General features: G+C 44.6%; 1 protein-coding gene across 3 annotated transcripts in view; it reads right to left on the bottom strand.

Annotated features, from left to right (window-relative positions):
- Nucleotides 1–19620, bottom strand: part of TTBK2 (tau tubulin kinase 2) — a 536541-nt gene that overhangs the window by 128587 nt on the left and 388334 nt on the right. For all 3 annotated transcript variants that reach the window (XM_085627231.1, XM_085627232.1, XM_085627233.1), the window contains exon 12: nucleotides 6115–6331. In XM_085627231.1, coding sequence (XP_085483357.1) covers nucleotides 6115–6331 — 217 coding nt within the window. The remainder of the gene's footprint in view (nucleotides 1–6114; nucleotides 6332–19620) is intronic.

The raw sequence follows: 19620 nt of genomic DNA, 5'->3' as shown, positions 1-19620 counted from the left end.
CGTATAAAATATTCTTTCCAAGATGGTGGTTCTTCTATTGGGAATTGTTGAAATACCTCAATCCAAGTTGTGGCAGGGGAAAAAGGGGGATGGGGTCCCTTAGGGACCCCTTCACATTTGCGAATGGGTTACCATCAGATTGAATCTGATGGTAAACTGAGATTTTTTGCTACTGGTATTTGGTCGCAAAACATTCCTACATATCGCTGCGATTCGGGATTAGGAAGGGATGCCCTAAACACATCCCTTCTAAATACTGGATCACAAAATAGAGGTTGGTACATTGGAAAAGCCTTTTTTGTGTTCACAAACGGGCAATTTCTGCGAATTGGCCTGTTTGCGAATGCAAAATAGCTTCATACATGTGGTCCACAGTGTGCTTAAGTACCCAATCGTGAAATCACCCACTTGCAGTGCTGAAATTGATACGAGATGTAGGTAGTAGTGAATATCCTGGACTTGCTGTTCAGGAGGATAAGCATGAAACTGCACTGTCCTCAGAACAGCTCCTATAAAAGGGAGCATCTGAGAAGGGGTCAGGTGTGACTTTGGCACATTGACAGTGAACCCCAGCGAATGCAGGAGGTCCACCGTAGTCTGGGGGTAGGAGACGACTCGTCCCATATCTCGACAACAGGCAGTTGTCGAGATATGGGAAGACTGGCACCCCTGATCTCTGAAGATAAAGCTGCAACCATCACCTTGATTAACATCTGAGGAGCACTGGTAAGGCCCGAGGGCAGCACGGTGAACTGAAAGTGATCATGACCTACTGTGAACCCCAGGTAACATCTGTGGTCAGGCAGGACAGGGATGTGGAAGGCTCCAGGTCACACGAGACTTGAGGAAGCATTTTGAATTTCTCCTTTTTCAGGAAGAAATTGGGAGGGGGCGCAGGTCTAGAATAGAAAATTCTCCGAACAGTGGTATTGATTTTAGGTATATCGGCGCCACGTGGAATATTCGCACACAATATCTTGATGTAACCAATTATTTGACGGTGCTAAAAGGTGGGGAGAACCACCTAACTCCCCAGGAGAAACCTCAGCCTTTAAGAACAAATAACACTCCTTAGCACACGTATATCAATTATTGGGGTAACATAGGTACGTAATGTGTTCAGTCAGTACAAACATAAATAGTCGACAAGAAATAGTGCTTCTTTCTTCTGTGTCGCTTGATTTAATAAATGCATGTCTTCACAAGTTGTTCTCTACAGCCAACACGTGTTTCGTCGCAACCGGGAGGTCGTCCCACAACTTTTTCAAGGCTATTTGGTGTGAAGAATATATTTATTTATGTGGTGATAATTCCGACCCACATTGGGTTTCTGGGGTGGTGGCGTCACTGTTCAATATATTAAGTTGGTATATAAATCTTCGTGTTAAATTCTTCTCAGAGCTCGTCGTGTTGTAAAGATTCACTTACCCGACGCCACCACTGAGTATGGATGCAGAGTGCGCGTACTCTGCATCCATACTCAGCGGTGAACTGTGACGCCACCACCCAGGAAACCCAATGTGGGTCGGAATTATCACCACATAAATAAATATATTCTTCCCACCAAATAGCCTTGAAAAAGTCGCGGGACAACCTCCCAGTTGCGACGAAACACGTGTTGGCTGTAGAGAACAACTTGTGAAGACTTGCACGTATTAAATCAAGCGACATAGCAGAAAGAAGAACTATTTCTTGTCCATTATTTATGTTTGTACTGACTGAACACATTACGTACCTATGTTACCCCAAAAATTGATATACGTGTGCTAAGGAGTGTTATTTGTTCTTACAGGTCTAGAATAGGACTGAGGCCTCCATACTTCTTGGGCACCAGAAAGAAGCTAGAATAGCAATCACAACCTACTTCTCATGCTGGCAACCTCTCTATGGCTCCCTTGGCCTAGAGAGCCGCCAGTTCCTGGTGGAGTAAGGAGATAAGGTCCTCTGTCAGCCTGTCGCAAGTGTGCGGAATGAGTGGAGGGGTAGTCACGAAGGGGAAGGAGTAGCTCCTTCAGATAATCTTGAGAACCCAGCGGTCGAATGTCATTAAACCTCCAATGGTGCAGGTGATGGTGTATACTGCTTCCCACTGAATGTCCATGATGGTCAGAGGGCAAACTACAAAGGTTGGAGGCTGTGGCTGCCAAGGAAATGGTGGACTGGCCCAATATCACACTACCTAACCCACGGGGTCTGTGGGTACTGAGTCCTCTGCAACATAGAGGTTGGGAAGATTGCGTGCAGTGGAGGCTGGGCAAGTAGAGATGCGGCTGGAAGTCCCTTCCAAGGCCACTAAACGAGTGAAAGGCGGGCTAGGGTGGACGAGGGGCCATGGAAAGGCATAAGCACCTGGCTGTAGCTCTGCGGTCTTTGAAGCGTTCTCGTGCCTTACCTACAAAGAGATGGGAGCCATCAAACGGCATGTCCACGAGTGAGGCCTGGACAACCCCTGAAAAGCCAGTGGTTCTCAACAAGATATGACACCTAAGGGCCACAGACAAAGAAACAGCTCTGCCTAGTGAGTCAGTCGTATCCAACCCACAGAGCATGGTGAACTTAGCTGCGTCCCTCCCGTCAGCAATACTTTAGGAGAGTATGGGTCAGGCCACTTCCGAGACCATAGGAATTACCTGCGCAACAGAGTCCCAGAGCGAGTAAGAATATTGGGCCAAAATGCACGCTGTGTTCACCGACCGCAGTGCTACGTTGGTGAAAGAAAACATCATCTTTCCTAAGGTATCCAGCCTCTTTGATTCTCTGTCGGGTGGAGAGGTAGGGAATGCGCCAGGATTTAGTTTGGAAGTGGAGGCTTGGACCATCAAGCTCTCTGGGGTGGGATGTTGGGTGAGGAAGCAGGGGTGCCGTGGGGTGGGGTGATGGTGGCAGGCAATTGTCCTATTCACAGGAACCCCTTTACAGTGCTTGGACAAGGCCTCAAGTAGGACGTCTGTGAGGGCTTCACTAAAGAGGAGAAGCAGTTCAGAAGGGGTGACTCCTGGCTGTAGCACTTCTGTCAAGATGTTTGTCCGGACAGCCGCAGAGGGCAGCTTAAAGTCCAGGACCTCAGCTGTCCTCCTCACCACCATTGCAAATGAGGCTCCCTCCTACGTAGTCTCGGTAGGAGGAGACCAAGCCAGTATATGGCGAGGTGTCCAGTCAACTGGCATCTGCCAAATACTCACACTAGTTTTCCTCATTAGGGTTTAGGGGCGGATATTCAGGGTCCAGTGGCCCTCCCAATGTTCCACAAGTCCTAGCCCGTAAGAATAGGGCTCAGGCTCCGGCCAGTATGGAATGCTTCCATCCAGCTCTGTGCTGGAGTTGGGAATAAGAATGGGGCGGTGCTGCCGGTGGCACCTGAAACATCGGCTGTGGGATTGGCACCAGGGAAGGCCGAGGTGGCTCGACAGGCGTCGGTCCGGATCCGTCCATGGATCCAAGCGCGCAAACTGCCTCCGGGGGCGAAACCGCAAGCAGAAAACCAGTAAGGGCCCATTAGGCAGAGGGCTCTCCAGCATGGACGGGCTGCCCAAATAGGAGGTGCATGACCTCATAAAACTCTTAAAGTTGGGCGGAAGAAGCTCTGGAGCTTCAGAGAGGCGCAGGCTCAACCGTGGAGACAGGCCTTGAATGCCAACGTTCCCTTGTCTTGTCGGATGACTTTGACAGTGTAGGCGAAGTCGAAAACCTCTTTGACTTCTTGTTTTTCTTCTATTTGTGGGACTTTCCCGAACGTCCAGACAATCTCCTGTGACCGGTCACGGGACCTTCTGCTCAACAGGGAGCAAGACTGTGGCAGCATCGCAGGTCGGGCGGCAAGGAGCTTGAGGGATCACTCCCTCAAGGCCTTGGGGTGCATGGAACGACAATCGATGCAGGTCTTAGTGTTGTGGTTGCGCTTGAGACACCAGAAGCAGACGAGGTGTGGGTCCATAACCAACATTTGCCGGTGACAGGCGCCACAGGGCTTAAAACCAGCTTTCCTCATAGACATACCTGCCACATCAGGAGACAATCTCTCAAAAAATCTTCGACAATCTTGGGGAGGGGAAGACCTGTTAAGAGTAATCCATTGCATTGTTCACCAATGATGACATTGTGGTAGCCTCCTAGGAGTGACCTGATTATGTATCAATACTGTATCATTGTTGAATTACTAAAATCAATGAAAACTCCAAAAAAAAAAACAAAAACTACGACAAAAGGTCGAAAAAGGTCAGTCAAAAAGTGATGTCAGCATGTTGAGGAGGTGTCTATATATACCGTAGACGTCGCTTACAGAGCTGATCGACACCACCTACCGGAGGGCAGGGGTCCTCCTCACAAACAAAATTCTGGATCCAGTCTGAAACCTGGGGATAATTGTAAAGCAAGGAATCTGTGGTTTCAAGGCTCTATCAGATTCAATAATTAAAAAAGAGGTTGGGTTTTCAAAAGGCTCTATGTGACCTTCAACCAGGATATGCTTTGTGATGCTGAAGATAAGTAACCTAGTTTTATCCTTTCACAAGGAGGAAGGCTCTGTGTTAGCTATTGGAGTTTGCATCTTTTCATACTGGACTCTTAACATTTCCCACTATAAAACAATAACCGCTATATTACTGCTGTATAGTTCCTACTAATCCGTAGGATCTGCGCATTGTTTGGACAACAAACTAAGGGCTTGGTGCGTAGACTGATTCCGGATACCCCCGCAGGATATGCTGGCCTACAGACCAGCTAGCTCACAGTGCCACTGTAAGCCCCCTTAACCTACCATGGAGCAAATGGTTCCTGGCAACCACTGAACATGACAACCCTGATCCCTCAGGAATCGTGGAAACAGTACCGATCCTTTCGCTCAGACACTCGTGCTCACTTATTCTCAGAGAAATATACAGAGAATACACAGTGAGACGTTTTCAATAAATTTATTGAACCAACATTATTCTAGCATAAAATACGTGTGCTGCAGTGATTAGTAGACAGAAGCAGATAAACGGGATTACATGGATCAAGTGTAAATAGTAGATATAGTTCTACCATGGTGCTAAAGCGATGTATATATGAAGGCATATAAAACAAGGCAGTGATTGAGCGTACTCCAACTATGCAAACCCTACTCTAAGTGTACCTAGAGTGTGAGTAGGTGTAGAGCGAAGAATCCTCCCCAAGGGATGATCCAACCCCATTACCTGATGGGAGAGAATGAAGGACCCCGTCTTGATCACGAACTAGACACCCCTCACGAGATGTGTGGTGATATTTCTGTATGCAAGGACCCTCGGTGTCAGCTCAAGTGCCTCCTCCACTAATCTATCGGGATGCTCATTATGTATAACAGAAAACAGCCTTCTGATGTACGCATTAGATTAGCGATGTTATGGATATGTAGATAGCCCTGTCGCCCCGTGGATGAAGACAGGACGACTTTTGTACATACTGCCTAAAGAGGCCTAGTACATGATGTTCAAGGCATTGTGATAATGTTGCGCGAAACTAGATGTGTAAACAAAGTAGTTTCATGGAAACTAATCCAACATTGCCGAGCATGAAAATGCGTGCAAAAGTTCACAGCTGAAATGTTATACTCTAAAATAATGCAAGAAATACGCTGCCTCGCTACATGGGCCTAATCTGGGAATATAACATTACCACTAATACATTATCAAGAATTACTATGGGAGCCTGCAGCTAGTTTCAGAGTAACTCCAAAAGCACATATGAGAAAGTGACTCAGGCATTATTTTATTAATGAATTAAAGACAAACCTTTGCACATGTTGACAGTAACTAGTAAGACAGTACAATATAAGGAATTTGTAATGTATAGATGAAGAATTTAAATAAATCTGTGTTAGGTGGTTGTTAGGGAGGCGTTTGGCTAAATGGGAATCACAGCAATTAGGATTTAGAGGAAATAAAAGGCTGACTGCTACCAAGCAGATATTTCACGCTTCACAACTGGGAGGAGTAAGAGTGGTGGAAGTGGGGAATCCACAACCAATATGATGTTTACATTATTAACCGTATTATGTGTGACTAGACTTGTTTAAGTGTACTGGAGAAGTGTTAAAGATAATTTTCTGAAAGGGAAGACAATAACAAAAACACTGTACAGTTTGAGTTTGCCTACCTTACAGAGCCCTAGTTTGATCTTGTTTCTGTTGGCATCCATCTCCTCCCAAACATCTCGTTCTTGAGGACGCAGATGACCAGGTGACCCAGGTATCTTCTCCGGAGAGACTCCGATTGGGATGCCATTATCCCCATCACTAAGATGCTCATCAGGAAATACTTCATCTGTGTTCTCTCGCAATAAGTCTCCAGGGATGGGGGTGGCGTTGGCAATTCTGAATAAAAAAGTAGTGAACAATGAAATACTGCAGAAGAAAACAATTTGGTAAGTTTGTAAAAAAAGCTAGCAATATGAATAACCAGAGATTACTTACTATTTATTTTTAATTACGATGCTAATATACAAACATCTTTTTTACAAAATATTTCAATGTAAGATCTTTTGTTGTTATTGATACCCCTTAATCGTACATGAAAATATTATTTGAAGATTCATTAAATTCTAATGTGTTCCTTTGAAAGATGTTTCTATAAATTCACAAGGCTGTCTCAGTATAATTAAAGGCATTCTGGAGGGCTTGTCCATTTGAAATGTCTGACCAGTTTGTGGCATTGAACCTGAACTTTTAACTACATTGCAAGAAATATAAAATGTATGGTCTATTCCTTTTTTTGGAGAAAGTCAAAAGAAGTTAAAATAAACCTAGTCAAAGAAGAAAGGACCACACAATCAAAAAAGATGCCAGTGATAAAAAAATGTAAAGAGGGAAGAATATTTTCTTCTGCATGACTTGCCTAAAACAGTTCATGTTATGAGAGTTGAACCTCATTTAGTATGCAAGAGAACCAAGCCTGCTAAATGAACATGAACAACCATTATAAATGCTACTCAGTAAGAAAGTAGCCACACCCCTCATGAGCTAACACTGAGTTCTCTATTAAGACTGACACTGAAGGTTCTACGAAGGTACCACTGGACGCGCTCCAAGAGGTCTTCATAGCCGTAACATTTGTTTTTTGCCTGTGGTACTCCTTGATGCAGTTGCAATCCACGACAAAAGTGCAAAGCAGTTTTTGGCACCCTCCAAGAGCCTCATGTATGTTCATGTATTTAATTATTTCTCCATGGATTTGTAGCATATGGTCCGGTATTGTCACATGCCAGTACCAAATCCTAGATATTATATAGATCTGTAGAGCACACTATTACCCGGAATGGTATCCTGGTGCTGAGCAGACGCGAGTCTAGTCACACCTAGGGCAAAGAGCCAGGTCTTCAGCTTCTTGTGTAATTCAAGAAGTGAAGAGGAAGCTCCTATGTGCGACGGCAGACTGTTACATGCTTTAAGAATGATACAAGAGAAGGCTCAACTGCCGGAATTAGTTTTCCATATGCGTGGTATTTGTGCAAGTTGGAGTCCGAATGAGCAGAGGTGCCTGGAAGGTTTGTGAAAGCAGAAGCACTATTGGAGGTATACTAGGCCAGTTTTAGCTATGTAGTGCCTTGAAAGTGTGGGTGAGGAGTTTGAATTGTGCTTGTTTGTTAATGGCGAGACAGTGGAGATCCTTCAGTTGTGCTATGATGCAAGTGCAGTGGGGGAGGTTGAGAGTGATTCTAGCCATAGAGATCTGAATGGACTGCAGCTTTCCGGAATATTTTTGTTGATCCTGGCATAGAGGGTTTTCCCATAGTCCAGCCTGCTTGTGACGATTTTCCGGGTGCCGATTGGTAGCAATTTGAAAAACTTCCTCAGCATCTTCAGGTTATGGAAGCATGAGGCGGGGACAGTACTGACTGACTAGCAAGTGGTCTGCCAGATCGTGGCAGATCGGTGCGTCTTAGGGCAGATATGAATGTGCTCCTGTCTGCATTGTCCTGGCTCAGTCTCCATTTGTGCTCCAGTTATCAGTTTGAATTCCTCGGTTTACCATTGCTGTTTTTGAGAGGGGCCAGGGAGTCAGCGCAGGAGGTGATCCAACTGTTGAAATTCTTGATGGCTTTGGGGAGGCTGTTGCTGTGTTTGGGTCAGTGGGTGTTGACCACGGCGTTCCAGTTCTTGTCAGTGATTCGCTTCGAGCTGGTCTACTGGTAGTGCTTATGCGTTGGACCAGAACAGGGATGCTGAACTTAACGAGGACATTATCTGTCCATGGGGACTGGTGTGGACTTGTCAACTTGGATGTTCTCGAAGATGGTGATAAAAGGGTGCAGGATGTGTCAGGTCCCCTTACTAGTAGTACGAGGCCCAGGCTCTTAAGATCTTTAATGTGTGCCCTTGAGTTGGAGTTGGTGTGGTCTTCCAGGTGGAAATACAGGTCTCCGAGTAGGATGTAACTGCTAGCATCGAAGGTGAGTGGCTCGACAAAGTCTGTGATAGTGTTGGTGAAGTTGATGTTTAGTCCCGGTGGTCTGTAGATGAGAGTGCAGCTTAGCGTGAAGTTGGCTGTGACGTGGAGCTTGAAAGTTAGGTGTTCCATGTTGGAGGATGATATGTCTATGGATGTGGGACAGCTGGTGGTGTTCTTGTGGATGATGGTAAATCCGCCACCAATCTTGTGAAGTCTGACTTGTCTGGCAATCTTGTAGCCGGGGGATGGCTGTGGCGATGCCAGGTGCAGATGCTGGGATTCAGCGAAGTCTCTGTGAGGAATAAGCAGGTCAGGGTCATTGTTGTACAGCAGGTCTCGGCTGTCTGTGGCATGTCAGATGAGTGAGTGTGTGTTGAGGAGCATGCATGTCAGCGTAGTGTTGTGTGGGTGGTTGAAGGGTTGTGCGAGAGAGTGGGGTGCTGTGTGCTGTTGGCACTGGGAATAAGTGCATGAAAACTTGCAGGAAGGGCAGGAGAATGCTCCCTCTGTGTTGTGTTGTGCAGTGAGGAACAGCGGGTTTGAAGGCACACAGGGTCACAGCATGATTGCGACAGGAGGGCAGAGGACCAAGGTTCCTGTCATGGGGCCCGGGCTAGGTACGGATGGCCACAGATGAGCTTGCCTTTGGCGCACTTGCTGCATGCGTCCATTCTGTGCCAGCCATTAAGTAGATCCTGAAAGGGGAGCAGAGTGATGTCTCTTCCTGTACAGATGGATGGTAGAAATAAGCCTTCTTGCTTGGCTTCTTCTTTTAAAGACCGTTATGGCGGAAAACTAGTGAAGTCACTTCCTGTGCAGAAGGGTGATGAAAGGAAAATGCTACTTACCGAGTATGCATCTGTTCTTGGCATATATAGAGCTGTAGAGTTATATGCTGTGCATAGATCGCCATCTAGTGTTGGGTCCGGATGTTTGCACTTTCTTTTTCTTCGAAGAAGTCTTTTCCAGTCATGAGGTAGGTGACTCCGCCTTTCGGTGATAGTGCGCATGGGCACCGACTCCAGATTGTTTTCCCGCAGAGGGTGATAATGGAGTTAGTAAGAGTAGTAAAAGGAGATGTCCATGAATGCATGTATCTAAGTAAGATGTTATTGCAACAGGTGTAGGTACCTGGGGAGGCGGGTGGGCGCATATGACTCTACAACTCTATATGCCAAGAACAGACGCAGTCTGGGTAAGTAACATTTTCCATTCGAGGCATATGAGCTGTAGATCATATTCTGTGCATAGACTACATAGAGTTATCTCCCAAATCGATGGCTAACCTGTATCTGTTGCAGTGGTTTGAAATAGTGTGCGTAAAACTGCCTGGCCCACTCTAGCTTGTTGTCTTGCTAACACATCTACACAATAGTGTTTTGTGAATGTGTGAGGTATAGACCATGTTGCAGCTTTGCATATGTCACCTATGGGTATATATTCACTAAGAATGCCATAGAAGCCCTCAATTTGTGTGTAGAGTGTGCTCTAGGGGGAACTGTTATCGTTAGTTTTGCTTTTAGTTAGCATATTTGAATGCGATTGACTATCCACCTTGCAATACCTGATTTTAATATGGGATTGCCTTTGTGTGGTGGAGCAAAATTGACAAATAGTTGATTTGTGTTACGGAAAGGTTTTGTCTTTTCTATGTAATAAAGCAATGCTCTTTTCACATCTAATGTGTGTAGGGCACGTTCTGCCACTGAATCTGGTTGAGGGAAGAACACAGGCAACTAAACAAATTGATTGCTATGAAAGGCAGAAATGACTTTAGGAAGGAATTTAGGATTAGTACCACTTTATTTTGGTGCATTTGTAAAAAGGGTTCTTCTATAGTTAATGCCTGAAGCTCACCCACTCTTTTGAGTGATGTGATAGCAACGAGAAAAGCAACTTTGCATGTGAAAAACTTCAGTTCACATTTGTGCAATGGCTCAAAGGGTGGACCCATTAGTCTGGGGAGTACAATGTTGAGATTCCACACTGGAGTAGGTGGATGTCTCAGTGGAATGACTCGAGTCCCTCCATAAAGGCTTTGATAACAGGCACTCTAGAAAGAGATAGATGTTGTCTATTCTGGAGGTATGCAGCTATTGCAGCCAGATGCAAGCGTATGGACGTGTACGCCAATTTGGAATGTTGTAGATGTAACAAATAACATATAATGTTTTGTACAGAAGCATCAAGCGGGTTGATGTGGTTGTTATTACAGTTTATCACAAACCGCTTCCACTTTGCTGCATAGCAGGCTCTTGTGGTAGGACGTCTAGCCTCTTTGATAATATTCATGCAGTCTGGCAGAAGATTAAGATAGCCAAATTCTAAGACTTCAGGAGCCAGATCGCCAGATTGAGTTGACTAGGGTCTGGATGTCTTATGTCTCCATGGCTCTGTGTGGGGAGAATGGGTGTAAGACGTAATTTTTGGTGAGAACCTACTGAGAGTTCCAAAATGGGTTGTGAACCGAGGTTGACTTGCCTAAGTGGGAGCAACTAGGATTAGTGTCAGGGACGCTTGTTTGAGTTTCCGAACCACTCATTGAATGAGTGGGAAAGGCGGAAAAGCGTAAGCAAATATCCATGACCATTTCATCCATAGTGCATTGCCTTTGGACAATGGGTGTGGATACCTGGACGCGAAGTTTGGGAATTTTGCATTTAAATGTGTGGCGAACAGGTCTATGTGTGGGAATCCCCACATTTGGAAGAATGGGAGGAGAACTTGAGGGTGTATTTCCCATTCTTGGATTTCCTGTGTCTGACAACTGAGCAAATATGCCATTTGATTGTCTACTCCTGGAAGTTGTTCTGCTAGGAGATATATCTTGTGAAGTATGGCCCATTTCCAGATGGTATGTGCTAGCTGTGACAGCTGGAGAGAGTGTCCCCCCTCCCTGTTTTTGTATGTAGTACATGGCTGTCATGTCTGTATGAATTAGGACAGTCTTACGTACTAGCTGTACTTGAAAAGCTTTCAGCGCATGAAAAATCGATAGCAGCTCTAGATGATTTATATGAAGCTATTTTTGCTGCAGGCTCTAAATGCCCTGAATTGTGTGGGTTTGGAGATGCGCTCCCCAACCTGTCAGTGATGCGTTTTGGAACAGGTTGCTGAAGGGCCACCCTTTTAAAAGGTTTTGTGTGTTCCGCCACTGCAGACAGCGATGGGTGCGGCCGTCTAACAACACTGGATCTGAGAGCTGACCGTGAGCTTGGTTCCACTGACGTGCTGAGCATTCCTGTAGGGGACGCATTTGAAGTCTTGCAATTTCATAGTCCCCTAAGCAAGACGCCATCATTCCCAGTAACTGCATGAACACTCGAGCTGGTAAGGAGTGTTGAGGCTGAAACTGAGACATCAGGGTTAGTATATTACGGACTCTGGCTGGAGTCGGGTATGCTAGAGCTTTTTGTGTGTCTATAGTAGCTCCTAGATATACTTGAGACTTGGATGGTTGGAGATGGGATTTGGACAGATTGACAGTAAATCCTAGCTGGTGGATCAACTGCACAATTTTTGTGTGTGGCGTAGACAGTTGTTGTCCGAGTTGGCTTTTATGAGCCAGTTGTCTAAGTATGGGAAAACATGAATACGTTGTCTTCTTAGATTGGCTGCGACTACTGGCAAGCATTTTGTGAAAACCCTGGGTGTGGTTGTTACTCCGAATGAAAGGACTTTGAATTGATAGTGTTGCCCTGCTACCACAAACCTGAGGTATTTTCGGTGCGCAGGGTGTATTGGAATATGAACGTAAGCGTTCTTTAAGTCCAGCGTAGAGAGAAAGTCGCCAGGCTGAAGAAGGGGAACACTTGTTGGAGTGTTACCATATAAAAATGTTCCGACTGAATGTACAGATTTAGTTCTCTGAGGTCTAATATAGGCCTGAGAGAGCCGTCCTTTTTGGGAATTAGAAAGTAGAGGGATTACACCTCTGTTCCCCGAAAGTAGGAGTCACCTACCTCGTGACTGGAAAAGACTTCTACGAGGAAAAACAAAGTGCAAACATTCGTACCCAAGACTAGATGGCGATCTATGCACAGCATGTGATCTACAGCTCATATGTCTCGAACTTAAGCCCTCTTGCTGGGCTTCTGCTTTTAAAGAATTCTTCACACTGAATGCCAGACCCTAGCTTTGACAATTTTCACCCTCTGACATAATTTTGTTTACTCTGTAGTTCTAAGAGGAGCCATAAAAATAATGAATCTGTTTGTGCCTGTACATTACTGATTATTTGGAAGACACTGAAGCCGCCAAGCTTTGGTGCACAACTCAAAGCCTCCTAAGCATTCAGTGACTGGAGGTTTTGCCTAGAGGGTGCTCCCCTATTCACAAGAGGGCTGGACAACGGCTCAACAAGACCAATGTGAGTAAATCCATGCTCCTCATCCTAGAGCCAAATTTGTGTGTCTTTTTGGCCAATTCTTGGTCAATGACATAGTCACTTCTGGAGAGGAGCCTCATACCTCAAGTCTCTATTTTGTTAAGCTTAAACCATATTCTGCCTTCTGTGCAGGAGGTTGGAACCTGGAATGGTAACACCAGCAGCGATTCTCTGCTCTTGCTGCCATCCCTAGTTCCTGCTATTATCTAGGCTCAGTGAAGCGGCCTGTCGCATCTTTATTCTTATTCGCTACCAGTGTAATCTCCTTGCCCAATACAACTTTGCTGAATTATTTTTCAACAACCATATGTTACTATAGCGCCCTTTTGTAGAGGCACCTGCTCGACCTCCTCTTCTGACTCCAACCAGCCTCCTGCTTCATGAATGAGGATCTTGTCCACTGAATACTTTAATTCACCCGATTAAAGCATCCTAGTTTTAAAAAAAGACTGTGGAGAATGCACATAACACAGGAATGAAGGCCTACGTTATGCGAGATCACAATATGCTTTTTAGCAACAGACTATTCAGCAGTTTGTAAGAAGTCTAGTCAAGGGATTTTTTAACGTTCTGGCTGTAAAGGAATCCTACAAATAAGAAATGCAGGGTGTCATTAGACTCCAGGCAATCTGGCCAAGACCTAGGGGCATCAACTTCAGAAAAATGTAATCCACAAAGATTACATTCTTTAAAGCACATGCCCTTTGGAACAAGCGAGCATATAAAATGTTAGGAAGCTGTAAAAGTCCAACTGAAGTAGAAGAACAAACTGCGATAACTATGCAAGCTGTTTACATTTCTACTTAACTGCTGTATAAAGATGGCTCTGAGGTCAAAGTAACCTGGCAGGCATGTGGACTGCTGGTATTCAGGCTGGGTCATGCAAACACCCAGGCATCGAAATTGATATTCTACACGTCACTGTGCAAAGTACTCATGTCCCCTTTCAAGATAGGAGAAATGTCCCAAAAGTGTGGGTGAAGTGGGTTTGAACATAGGACTAGGACTATGTAAAAAAGATAAACAATAGAACCATAGCTACAAAATATACTATTAAATTACACTTGTGCTGCACTCCAGTGATCCACATTTTATGGCACAACCTACCATAATGCTAGAAAAAAAGAGACTGCTATTAAAACACTTCATGATATGTCATATTTAGGGTTATAAAAAAGCAAAGGACCTGTATTTTCAGTGGGTATAGGAAAAAGGGGCACTGTACTTCCTCAAATGATTTTCCTGTATTGGAAAGCTTGTCAATTGATACTAGCCCTCTCCTAAGTACAACAGGCCAGTACGGCTCCTTGCTCCCAATATAAAAACTAACCGTCACCCTTTCATGAAATAAGCTATCAGTGTGCCCCATAAGGTATATGCTCTCTTCTAAGCACAAAACATAGCATTCAATAGTAAGTGGCTGCAGACTAGCCATCTCTTATCATTTGTCTACAAAGTTCTGTTCTCTCCTATGCTGCCTGACAATGTGTTTCTAACTTTACCCAACGTGGTTTTTCTAAGGTATTATGCATGTGGTAACAGGTTTGCCCTATTTGTAAGAATAACCTGTATGCCTCAAAGTGCAACAGTCTATGCCCTCCACATTCCATGTCGGCATGAGGTTTGTCAATTTTTTAATCTGGGCCTCTTCTCTCCTCACACTAACAGCTTCATCATTGTGGATAATTCCGTTAGCATTTTCCTAGAGATTTGGAGGGGCAACATTGCAAAGACGTAATTAAGACAGGTTGCTATGTTCATTTTCACTACTCAGGCCTCTCCCCAGAGCGAGAAGTAAACAGTAGACCATTTCATCATGTGACATTGCTCCCTGTCCAATATAGGGCACAAATGACCTTCTATCTTGTTATCTAGAGGGTTACTCAAAAGGATCCCCAAGTATTTTAATTTTGTTATTTTCTAGCAGATGGTGTGTGGGGCCCCAAGGCAGCTACCACAAGTGATCTAGTTAACGGCATGACTTTGCATTTCGCCCAATTAATACAGAGTGGCTCTAGGGCAAGTATGAACAGTAGCGGAGGCAACAGGTATCCTTGCTTCCTTCCTCTATGTATGTCAAAAGATCAAGAAATACGGCCATTGCATGATACATCATGTGGGATTCCAGAATAGACACTTGACTTTCAAAGTATTCTGGTCCTAGTCACATACATGCCAGCATCCAGAACATAACTCCATTTCACCTCATCAAATGCATTGTCTGCGTGCAGAGAGAGATCACCAACTTTTCATCTTCAACATTAGGCACTTGCGACAAAATATGCAAAAGTGAACTTAAGCGGGCCATCGAAGAGCGCTGTGGTACAAAGCCTACATGGTCAGGGTGTATTACCAATGGTTAGATCACCTTCAGTCTATTCACAAGTACGTTAGCCAGTATCTTTATGTCCATATTCATGACATATATGTGCCTGTAACTGGTTACCTAGTACAATTTAAGGGATTTGTGCCTTGTTATTGACTAAATGTTGCCTATATTTGCCACCCAAGGGGGTAGATTACCTGTTTCCGCTTCTTTAAAGACTTTACACAGGAGAGGAGCCACCAATTGCTTGTTCATCTTATAATACTCAGGGGGATAAACATCCAATCCTAGGGTATAAGAGATGGGAAGGTAGTCTATAACTTGCCCTTTTTCTTAGTCTGTGATATCTCCTTGCAACTGTTGACCTATTTCTGGAAGGGTCAATGGCAGTCGTACGTGGGAAAGAACTGATCTTTAGCTAGCAACGTGTCTTGAAGTTCTACAGAGCATAGGGATTATAAAACATGTATAAGTTCAAAAGAATTTCTAATGGCTGCATCTCTATTTGACACTGGTCAATTTGTATCGCCACTATAGAATGGGAGGCTTCCAATAGTCTGACATGGTAGGTCAATATGTGGTGTCTTTCTCCTCAGTAACAGCATTGTTTCAGATTAAATATGTTTTTTCATCTTTGGAGGTGTATAGCTCGTCAAGGTTCTATTCACCTTTCGGAGCTTACCTAACGTCTCTTGTAGGGGGTTGTAGTGCATTGCATTGTAAGGGACTTCACTGTTTGTTCCAGAGTCCTCTGGGCAGCTTGTGCTTGTTGGTTACACATTACAGAATCTCGCATTATGTCAATTTAGGTACATGTACTGGGTGTGCAGTAGGTGAAGGTGTATTACAGAACAGTCGGGTAGGTTAGCCGTCTATAAGGAATGATCCATCTTAAGTCACCCAGGATATGTCTGTTTCTGGAGCGAGACACGCTATGATGATCTGACTTATCTATTAAAGGATCTAGAACTACTTTCCAATCCCCTCTAATTAGTACCTCAGCAAGTGAAAAACATAGACTAAGTCTGTGCAGTGCCCTAAGAAAAGCACCTTTATCACCAAGTGTAGCGTAAATTGAACCCAAAATAACTATGTGGTGTTGTTTGGTCATTTATATGAGCACAAAGTGTCCCTCTGGGTCTTTCTATGTCTGGGTTGCACATATAGGGAGTCCTTTTCGGATCAAAATAGTGACCACCTTTTTTACAGTAGGCCTTAGATGGATGCACTACTCAATGCTCCTTGTTGGGAACTTTAACATGCACGATATTCACACCAAACTAGCCCCCTCTAAGCTTCTCTATTTTGGTTAGTTTGGGAGAGGTTTGTCTCATGAATCAGTGGGATGTCCGGCCTGGTATTGTGAAGTAACTATGGTATATTTAATTTTAATTTATGTAATGGGTACACCCATTTACATTGAGTACGATGAGCACTAAGTCCCTTCAGGTGTGCCTGGTGGGGAAGCAGGGGCTGTTGGGCTTATTAAAGTATAGTTAGTAGGGCTGTGCAGCCCTGATGGAGCCCCCCAAAATAGTGAGACTATGGGAGCTGTGTAGGCTGGTCAGACAGTTGGGGGGCTATGAGGTGTGATTTAGGGGAATATGAGGGGAAGTTAGGGGAATATGGGTACAGACAGGGGACACAGCCCTTACCCCACTGTGGTGGCCTGCTGCTACGAAGTGACAAACACACAGTGAATTATTGTGAGCTTGTGACTTCAGATCTATTCCTTATAAAACTAGTTAAGTATGTGTCCGTAAAAAGAACCACAGTCTCTCTCCATGGTTACCTCCCTGAAATATAGAATGTAAGAAAGATGCCCACCAAGCTCTTACACGTGCAGTAAGAGAAGACGAGGAAGAACACATCTCAACCACACCAGTGTCTTTCTCAGATCGGATGTTGTGGGCTATCTGCAATTCCAATGGTAGGTTAAAGTTCAGATTTGTGAACTCAGTTACAAAGCGGAGTTTAAAGGCCATAATGTAATCTTTTTCTAAGGACTATGGAATCCCTGTAAATCTCAAGTTATTATGTCTATTTCTGGCCTCCAACTTCATAATCTCTGCCTGTATATACCAGCAGTATTGCTGCAAATAGGTCACGGTTGTCAGTGTATTCGCTACTTTTGCAAGCAGTTTCTCCATCTTCGATAGCCGAGTGTTAAAGGCTGTGACGGCAGCTCCCATCAGGGTGACATCTACCGGCATAGTAGAGGTATTTTCCTCTTCTGAGAAGACCAGTGTTTGTAGGGCTGGAAGTTCTTTCAAGATGGTTTCCTAGGCCAAGTCGAGGAACATGTCAGCAGAGGAATTAGTTGCAAAAAGTTCGGTTTTAAGGAGTTTGCTAAAGAGCAAGAGATCTGAAAACCTCCGAAGTTTAGAGCGTGTGTGATTCCATAACAGGGGGGGTGGGATAAAAGAAGGCTTTACCTCCCATATGGGATTTACTAAAGCGGAGAGTAATAAGGAGAGATTTTTCACCAGAATGTAAGGACCTACCAGGCTGGTAGGGGATACGTTTATCAGTTAAAAAACTGGGTCCTTTGCCATTTAAGGCTTTGTGTACTATGCAGCAAATTTTTATCTCAATTGTCTGGCGAATGGGGAGCCAGTGAAGTTGTTGCAAAAGGAGGAGAAAGGCCTTCCTGAGTGGCATATTCTGGACTAGCTAAGTAGTTGTGTTCTGTACCACCTCAAGTTTATTCAGTAATGATTCATTAGCTGCAACCAAAAGAGAGTTACAATAGTCCAGGCAACTGATGACCAATGCCTGAACCAGGGTTTTGCGAAGACAATGGAAGGAGGGGGAATACTCTATGCAAGATACGCATCATATGAAAGCAGGTGCCAGCGGTAGCCACCACCAGATCCTTCATGGAAAGGGAAGGAACCAGACGCACACCCAGATTTATTTTACCACTGTCTTAGGGATAGGGGCTTTGCCCAAGTCAGCGGGCCACCACTCTGCAAACCAAAGTGTATTGGCATTGCCAAAGAGCATAATCTCAGTCTTTCCAGCATTCAGCTGGAGAAAGTTTTCTGTCATCCAAGAGGAGATTGCTTTCATGCCATCCGAGCACTAGTGGACAGAGTGCTATTATTAAAAGATAGGACAAGTTGGGTATCGTCAGCATAAGAAATGGGGGTGAAACCAAATTCTCTGATAATCTTAGCAAGGGGTGCCACATATATGTTAAACAAAGTAAGGCTAAGATAGGAGCCCTGAGGCATTACCTTGGTCAATTCAATGATATAGGAAGGAAAGGTCCTAGGTTAATGGTCTACTTGTGGCGTGTTAGAAAGCTAGTGAACCATTATAGAGCTTGTCCACAAATTCTTATCCCCTCCAATCTTTGAAGCATTGTACGGTGTGACAGTGTATTGAAAGCTGCAGACAAGTCTAGCAACACAGGCTGATTATCCAGAGAGTATCTGATATGATCTGTTACCACAATCAGTGCTGATTTAGTGCTGTGCATAGGTCTAAAACCAGACTGTGAAGGGTCCAGACAACCAATAGATTCTATGTATTCTGTGAGTTTCTGTTACTATAGCCTTCTAATAATTTGCTCATCAGAGGAAGAAGGGAGATAGGGCGGTAGTTGGACAGATCCGATGCTGGGAGATTTGCCTTTTGGCGAATAGGGATTACCTAAACCAACATCTACTCTAGTGGAAGATGCCCTTCACTTTGAGATAGATTTAATATTTGGCAGATGGATGGGGCAAGCTGAGTGGATAGCAGTGAAGAAATCTTGGCTGGTACAATATCAAGAGGCGACCCAGATTTAGCTAACCAAGGCTGCCTCTGCCCCAACTTGGCATTGTCGAAAAGGAACATCCGTGTAGGGAGCTGAATTTAAGTAGGCAGGGGATCCAGACATATATTGGCATGGTACGTGAATATACCTCAGCAGGCATCCGGTGGAAACAGTATGGCACCAACACAGCACCCACAAGTATCAGCCAGCAATGAAGAATAACCGCAACAAACTGCTAGCTCTTAACAAAACAACCATAGCGGTCAAACCGCTCCCATGCATTCAAACTGGCCCTGGTCTATCCTATGGACCTATCTCATGCCGCTCATGCCGATGGGCTAGCATGGGCCAACTCCCAACGGATCATCACACACTCTCCACCAGTTACCAGCGGGAACTAAAATGCCTATATTTCAATGCCAGATCTCTACCCAAACATGCTTTAGACATCTGGGACATATTAACATCTAAGAGCCCGGATCTGGTTTTTGTCACTGAAACATGGCTAACCGACGCCAGTGCTCCAGACCTGGCCAACGCCCTCCCCCCTGAATATAAAATAATCACACAAAACAGACAAGGCAAAAAGAAAGGAGGTGGAGTCGCCGTGATTTTCAGGGACCACCTAACATGTCTCACGGATACAATTACTGTCTATCCCGAACATGAGCTACTATCATTTAAAATTCTCGCAGAGAATTTTATCATATTAGCAGGTGCAGTCGTCTATAATCCG

This window comes from Triturus cristatus, chromosome 9 (assembly GCF_964204655.1).
Source record: "Triturus cristatus chromosome 9, aTriCri1.1, whole genome shotgun sequence".
In the NCBI taxonomy this organism is placed as follows: Eukaryota; Metazoa; Chordata; class Amphibia; order Caudata; family Salamandridae; genus Triturus; species Triturus cristatus.
This window is presented reverse-complemented; position numbering and strand designations above follow the sequence as displayed.